General features: G+C 48.6%; 1 protein-coding gene across 2 annotated transcripts; it reads right to left on the bottom strand.

Annotated features, from left to right (window-relative positions):
* Positions 1–529: 529 nt before the first annotated feature.
* ddhd1a (DDHD domain containing 1a) lies at positions 530–7,559 on the bottom strand. 2 transcript variants are annotated; one of them, XM_061301534.1, is made up of 14 exons: positions 6,558–7,559; positions 5,858–6,037; positions 5,339–5,440; positions 4,137–4,265; positions 3,923–4,070; positions 3,547–3,656; positions 3,349–3,455; positions 3,012–3,274; positions 2,831–2,906; positions 2,600–2,749; positions 2,423–2,487; positions 2,096–2,268; positions 1,820–2,023; positions 530–1,733 (listed from the first exon to the last, which is right to left on the bottom strand). In XM_061301534.1, the coding sequence occupies exons 1-14, from the start codon at positions 7,243–7,245 to the stop codon at positions 1,546–1,548; spliced, it is 2,583 nt and encodes an 860-aa protein (XP_061157518.1). In that variant the 5' UTR covers positions 7,246–7,559; the 3' UTR covers positions 530–1,545. The 2 variants fall into 2 exon arrangements, with proteins under 2 accessions (XP_061157518.1, XP_061157520.1); XM_061301536.1 differs by lacking the exon at positions 5,339–5,440 and having other exon boundaries at positions 6,558–7,556.
* Between the last annotated feature and the right edge of the window lie 322 nt (positions 7,560–7,881).

The following is a 7,881-nucleotide window of genomic DNA, read 5'->3' as shown; positions in this document are numbered from 1 at the left end:
TTGAGAAGCTTCTGGTGCGTTAACTGTTTTTGGTTCACCGACAATCCATATGAGTGAACAAGGGAGCCATAAATGGAAACAGAAGGGAAAGCAGCCTGTGAGCAGATGGCTCAATAGGAGCCATTGTTCCCCCCCGTGTTAACTATACTTGACTGCCCTCTCGTGGCCCGGCGCGGAACAGCAAGTCCCAGTGCGCATTTATGTTTTATGAGCTCCCCCCCGGACCGGTTGCAGATGTTTCACAGACTGCGTTCAAAGTCACAAGGAGACCCATTGGCCGTCCAGAACAGCGCTTTGTTGTTAGCAAAAGTGTTTGGGGCTTGGAAAGAATCTCATACTTCCCAGTGGTCCACAAACGCATCCTTTGTTCTGAAATAGTCAGACTTCCTACGCATCTGCATGGAGTCCAAAGACAATGGCAAGCATTTTGTAACTTTATGAAGTTGAATGCAGCAAAGTTCAATTTCCTTAGCATGAATCTGGTGACAAACTGAATACATTTTGATCTGAATAATTGACGGAACCAAAATAAGTTGTATTCCAAAAATAAGGAATGCCCTTTAATGACAGAATAAATAGTTACAGTGCTTTGGATGGAGGTTAGGATCCATTTACAGGCATTTGTTGCTGTTATTGCACAGGGCGGGGTCACAAATCACACTTTGAATGCGCATCCGCCTTTCCATCCCATCTAATGGCATCGATTGCTTGATAATAAACATAATAGGGAGTAATTTCTGTTCATTTGTTCATAAAAAATATACTATCATTGTTAAAATCCAGTGGTGTGCTTCGATTTAACTTCCAGGAAGGCAGCGTGGCTTTCAGTCAACAGAAAACATGTGATTGATCTAGGACACTAATAAACAACAGTGCGTCAGCCCTTGTTTGTGAAGAAGCAGCACAGAACCGATTCACTCCTTTTAAGATGGACGAGGAGATTTCGAAAATTCAGTCCTGAAGCCAGTGTCACGTGGCGATATGAAATTTAATACTATGAGTAGACTCAAAAAGGTCCCAAGAAGTCATATGCCCGAAAAGACAGGAAGTCGATTTTGGGCCGAAGCAAACATTTCATGCTCAATTCTCAAAAGTCACTCTCAAGGACAAATATGTGCGTTGAACATGCTGGCGAAGTTTGACGTCTCGCCCAAAAACACAAAACGGTAATAACGTCTACTCTAACGTCCCGTCGATGACCCAGTCAGCCGTTACTGGCAGTAATCTACTTGCAAATGGTGATTAAAAATATTATAATGCCCCAATTTTGCATTTCATCTTTTTAAATCCTGCATGGTTTCAAAAAGCGAACCAATGTATTCCAACAGGCAGGTGTGTCACGAAGGCTTCAGACTACATGATATGCTAATTAGCTACAGTAGCTCCAAGGTCTACACTAAATGTACTAACGGTGGCCCCTCTAAAGTTTTGCTCCACTTTGGAGGTTTGACTGTACTGGAATGAAACTAATTGAAGTCAGCTTATTGGTTCACAGAACTAGATCGTAAGAAAAATAACCGTGTGCATAAAAGTCAGAATTGAAATTCAGTCAGGTTCGGGGATGTCTCCTCCTGGGTCGGCGGGTGTCTTCCTCTGCTGGTATATGAAAGTGAGCAGGAAGAGGGCGATGTCGTGCGAGCACCAGTAGCCCGTGTGCGACGTGACGGCTGACCAGTAACGACTTTCCACCAGGCCCTCACGTAGCTCAAAGTCGATGCGGCGCTCCAGCTCCACTGAGGACGTGCAGAAACAAACACAGTGGGTGCAATGTCTTTTTGAGCTTTCATCTCGGACCATGTTGACCATAGAGTGAACTCACGTGACACGTCTGCAGTGGGCGAGGTGAGCGGGGCCATGGTGGAGAGCCCGTAGGCCGACTGGCTCTCGGTGCGTTTATGCTGCTGCTCGTTGTCGTCGGCGTTGGAGCCGCCCTCCAGTGCCGCGGAGACCGAGGGTTGGCTGTTGGAGCGAGAGAAGCGGGAGAAGAGGATGCCGCCGATGCCCTTCCCGATACTCGCCGCTCCTACAGGAAAGTCAGCCTTAGTGCTTGCCATGCGGGAAAGCAGTGGGTGCTAAGGTTGAGAGAACATCTTACCCATGATGCTGGCCTTGCCCAAGTTGGTGATGGACTCGCCGTAGTGTCTCCGGGGTAGGACGGGAGAAGTACTGGGACTGGGGATGCTCTCCGTGTCGGACGTGGGCTCCTTAGTCAAGTTGAGGAAAGTGGGTCGCAATTCGTCGTAAGGCGCCGGGTTGGTGGCGCTACACCTGCAAAAGAATTCAGAAAAATATATTTATACAACTTGGTCTCATTTGTTTTGTTTTTTTAGATCACAAAAACCAAAATTTAAACAGGGGTGTGTAGACTTTTTAGATCCACTGGACATGCATCTATGACACGTTTTTGCCACAGAAGTCTTACCAATGTATTTGCACTGGTGCAATATTGTTGTAGTGTTTAAGGATGAGCGGTTCCAGTCTGTAGGCCTGATAAAAAGAGCAGAACATTGGAGATAATAACACACCAGAAAAAAGTTCTGGAACCAATTTTGTGGTTTTTTTTGCTGCTATTCGAGGTGAAGTATTTGGGGCAACTGACCACGGGGTCCGTCGGGTGGAAGACGTTGAAGAGGCGGCTGCAGATGGACGTCGGAAGGATGTGGTCCTGGTGGCAACTGGTGCCAGGCCGAGTGCCCCTCAGTGCCAGGAAGACGGCCAGAGGAGAACCCATGCAGAAGAAGTTCTCCACCTTAAATATCAAGCACGAATAAGAGATGCAACTTCATCAACCGTTTCCATTTTGGCTACATCCGAATTGACGTGTACAGACCTTAAATTTGAGAGCAGGAGGGGCTGACGGTTTGGAGGCTTCCAGTGTTAAAAGTTGATTCTCCAGTTCTCGTAATCTGTAATCAGGTAGAATTTTTTTTTAGCATATTTTTTCATAGTCACTTCTTTTCCAACAGTTTAGAACTTTTCAATATTTATTTTGTATTTGTGCAAAGCAAAACCTGTTCCTGGTGTAGCGTAGCTGCTCCAGCAGATGCCTCTCCTCGTACGAGGTCCAGTGCTTGTGCAGCTCCTCCTCCACGGCGTGGTGCTCCTGAATGCAGAAGCGCACGGGGTCCCAGCCCGTCATGATGTCGTACGTGATCACGCAACCCAGCGAGTGCGACACGATGGACACTTTGCCCCCCCCCTCCTCGAAATCAGGGTTGCGCGAGCAAAACAGGCCGTAGAGTCGATTCAACTCCTGAGTCAGTCCTTTCGTGATCTGATCGGAAAAGAATCAAACAATCATCACGTGGAAGGCGTTAGCGTTTTCTGGAATTGGCCGTCATGGCTCACCTCGTCACGGTAGAGAGGACTGTTGTAGTACATGATGTCCATGGCGCTGCTGTTGAGAAGGTCTCGCAGGCCTCTCAACTTATCCGGCGTAATGGAGTCCACCGTATCTACACAAAGACAACGCACGATTCATTAGCAACGCCGTGTCATCATGGACTCGGTATTGCTCATTTCGTATTGCGCGCTAGAAAGACAAACCTCCGTCTAGGGCCAGTTTGGACCGCCACTCCACCGGAAGGAATTCCACATGCTCATCATTGTGCTCTGAAAAGTGCTTCTCTTCCATCTTCCTCACACCTTCCCGCAACCTGATGGGATGGAAGGTGTCATAGAAAGAAAGGAGTTTTACTTTTTGACGTTTCCTCTTTGCTGAGGAAGCTGTTTGTTGACGGTAATCCCCACGGAGCCGCTAGTACGGCTTAAGGTGCGGCGCGGCTCGCCGTTACCCGCTGAGCCGGCCTAAGCCTCAAGCGACGGGCGGACAGAAGCACACATGCCTGCCTCGGTTTGGCTCGAGCGGGGTTTTATATAGGTCAGGAGGTCATGTCAGCTTTACAGGAAATGCAAAACTCACATTCCCGTGTTTTTGATGATGCGTCCCTGGTCCATCTTCTGCCCGATGCCGTGGACCACAAAGACAATGTGTGTGGTCCGCGGGGGTCTGTCCTCCGGAGAGGCCTCCTCCACGTAACCGCGGTGGAGCCGTGTTCCGCTGCTGGAGGCTGAGGGAGAACGCGGTCAGGTTGAGCGTGGCGTTTCGCACCGTAGATCGTGTGACCGTCTCATACCTTTTGAGAAGCCCAGTTTCTGCGTGACGGTGCGAGCGATTTTCGATGTGGTGGCGTCACTGTAGAGGTAGACCTCGTCCACGCTGTGCCAGTCCACGTGGGTCCGACTTAGCTTCAAGCTGTGGATGGCTGCATGAAGGCATGGTACAAAATCACAAGGAGTCGAGTCTAGTGTTTACGTGCTTGCACAAGAGGAAGTGAGAACCACACAAAAGGGAGAGAGAAAAAAACGGCCCCACTGCCCCTTTGGATGTTCTGAACTGCAGCAGAAGGATCATGGAGATGAGATTGATGGGAGACTTTGGCAGCGGTCCAGAGCTTCCGCCCTTGTACAGCATTAAAACCATTTGGAGAATGAAAGTCTGAAGAACGAGCTGAAGGACTTTGGCGGTACTGGCAATTTCGCACAAAGCAAAACAGAAGCAGAATCCAGATGCTTCGGACCCGTTACGTAACAAACGACGGGCGTAACGATCGTCAATTTGGACCATGAATTATTCCCGACGCAATTAATACTACAATACAGAGAGCGCCACCAGCAGTTCAGAACATTCAAAGAGCGCCACCTGGTTTGGATTATTTCTCAAACTTGGTCTGTTTGGTGAGAAATCTTTGACTGAAAACAGAAAACGAGGCTTTTCTGTGATACGAGATGCAAGACTTGAGGGGGAAATGAATGCGGCCCCGCAGCACTGCAAAAGGAACTCGCAAGGCCTTGAAATGGAGATTATATTCAGCTTCCTCAGTCGGATGCTGATTTGACATGCAAATGATGACATAATCGGCCAAAGAGATTGTTTGCTGGAGGCTTGTGCGCTTCCGGCTTTACAGTGCGAGATTTTTGCATTGTGAAGGCAGGAAGGAAAAGCGCCCACGGGATTGGAAACCAAACCATGAGCCGGAAACCAGGCTATCTTGTCTTAGCATGCGGAAGAAGGTTCGGAGAGATTCACATGTTCGTGGCTTACCAAACATGTCATTGCTTCACACATTCAGATTTCCACTACAGCTAAGCGTCTGCTCCACAGGTCACTCGAGGTCACGGCACACAAGGGGGAAGTTCTAGCAACTAGTCCCGGTTTCAGATAAACTATGAGATTATTGGAAAAATAAAGGTGATTCTAGAGAGGATAGACGCTAGTGGGTTAGGGTAAAGAGACTTAAAAGAACTACTGGTCTTTTTTTTTTTAATGTTACAGTACCTTGGCAGCGTTTGCGCTTGTGACATGTTGTTCTAGGGCTGGTCTGATAGCCGCTCCATTTGAACAGAAAGGGCAGGTAGAAAGGGGGCAGGTGGGAGAGGACTAACAACCAAGAGAGAGTGAGTGAGTGCCGTGCCGGCCATTGACATCGGCAAGATATTTGCGTTGGACATTTTAAAAGGCCTAATTGAGGCAGTTTTTTGTTAAGTCGATTCAGCAATTTTGGAATATTAGACGCGACGACATCATTGATTCCAGTGCAGGTTTGTGTAAACGTCAGCGGCGTTTTCCTCAGCCTCGGCTGTCGAGGAGACAGAACGAGAGACCTGCTGAGTGCACAGGAAATGAGCCATGGGGCTGGGGGGGTCCATTTGGCTTTGAAAGCCAATAAATGCTCCGTGGCGTATTAGAAGAGAACCAAAATGGAGGCAAAATTGATTTGACCGAATCACCATTATGCCGCAATTTTCCTATTTGCCATCACGGGTAAGCTAAAGTACATACCCAGTCACGACTCACCGTCTTTACTGTCGACGGTCCTGACGACCATGTCGCTGGCGTCGAAAGTGTCCTGCGTCTGCTGCCCGCGAAAGTGACTGAGGTGCTCGCATTCGATAAGACCGCCCTCGTCCTCCTCTAGGGGCAGCCACGTGCCGTCGATGAACCACTGGCCTCGCAACACAGGAATGTGGTCTTGCTCTGCAAAAGAAACCCAAATCATCAGATGCTGGACAATGTCCATCAACAACCGTGCCATTCTACTAAACGATAAAATAGGTTACGTCGCTACTTTTCTGGAAAGGCTTGATTGTAATTCAACCCAGACAAATCCAGCAGGGCCAAGTCCCAGTGGCTTATGGAGTTGGGCCAGATGTGATTACAGAGTCTCGCGCATTAATCAGTCTGCTGCTGCAATTAATTACAAGAATAATGTGGCTCAAATAATATTTAGACGAGCTGTCGGCGTGTTTACGAGGCGACGGATGAAACGGATGTAGAACCGCAAACATGATAAGAGTGTCAAGTCATAGATAGATGGCAGGGAAACATCCTAACAATGACAAATATGTGCAGGGCGGCCTTGTTTGTTTGATGAGGTGAACAGGTGAGATTACGCAACGTTGTGTGTTTGTGTAGTACTTCATCAGTCCAACATAGAGCATGACCGTGATATTAATCCCTTCCCAAAAACCACTTACGGTATCTCGGGGATACTTACGCTTCCAATAAACAGGATAGCATCCTCCCTCTCTGACGTCCACTTCATAAAGTCCGCCCCGCACACAGACGGGTTGCACGTGGACATCAGTGTCCCTCTCATCCGTGATTATGGACGGCGTAGATGTGTCCAAGGACCCCCGGTCTCCGAGGACGTCCATGGTCCGCGTTTCCGCTGATATTTCTACGTCCACCTCCTGGACGTCCACTGGGAGACTTGCAGCACCGGGATGGAGCTCCATGTATTTCCGATACATGAGCTCGATGTTAAGCGAATCATGTCCCACGAATGGCTTCCACGTCTTCTTGTCTTCCTTGTAGAACCAGCGCACCTCCTCGGGACCTAACTCGGCCACCACTTCGCTGAAGTTGTGCCTGGAAATGTTGGATCGCGACCGCTTCCGTCTCTCGAATAGCGGGCCCTCGCCGTTAACGTCGCCTAAGTAGAATGAGGTGGCAGGTGTGCAGTCGAGATCTTCTCGCAGCCGGAGCCCGTCCCGGTCGTCCGGCGCCCCTAGTCCGGGCTGGACGGATGACATCTCGGTTTCGTTCATGGGGCTCATGTCTTGACAGCACTCGCACGCATTACTACCAACCGAGTGCCACGTTTGATGGTTGTTATTAACCGCCGTCACTCCCTCCAGATGACATAGTTTCTCTTTCAAAGACGTTAAGTCATTATTGTTCATAACTATTTGAGTTCACTTAGCATCACTCTAGCTAGGTAGCTAACGGGCTAGCGGCGGCTAACGAAGCCGGTCGAAGTCCGAGGCGATCTTATTAGCGAGTCTACGGTTCTCTCTCTCTTCAAACCTTTTATTTTAACTGGTATCCGTGAGGTGCTTTCATCCAGCCTGGCGAGCAGTTTGTTACTTTCAAACGTCCTCGTGGAGTTTCTTCCGCAATATTCAAACGCAGTATAGGTGGACGTTGTAGTCCATTGTCAGTGGAGCCAGCCCAGTGGTGCGCGTTCTAACCTTGACAGCTGACGCATTGACGCGAGAGCGCGCACGTCGAAATCACGCGAACGTACGATATCATGTTCCGTCCACGAGATGGCGACAAAAGCCAACAAATCGCGACAAAGCCGTGTTTTACAACGCCAGTAACACGCTTGTCCGCTAGATGTCGACAAAGACCGTTTGTAATGATGTTCATCGGCTTTAGATGCAAAACACGAGAAAGTTGTAAAACCATGTTGTCGTTTTTTGGAAAAACTCTTCCAAACAGATCGACGATCAGAAACGACTTAAAATGTTGGACCAGGAGATAGCTCCAGAATCACATTTCTAATAATAGTAACAATAAACAATAATAATAAAGTA

The sequence above is a fragment of the Syngnathus typhle genome, linkage group LG16 (genome assembly GCF_033458585.1).
Source record: "Syngnathus typhle isolate RoL2023-S1 ecotype Sweden linkage group LG16, RoL_Styp_1.0, whole genome shotgun sequence".
NCBI lineage: Eukaryota > Metazoa > Chordata > Actinopteri > Syngnathiformes > Syngnathidae > Syngnathus > Syngnathus typhle.
Note: the sequence above shows the minus strand (reverse complement) of the source record. Positions and strands in the feature narration are given on the sequence as shown.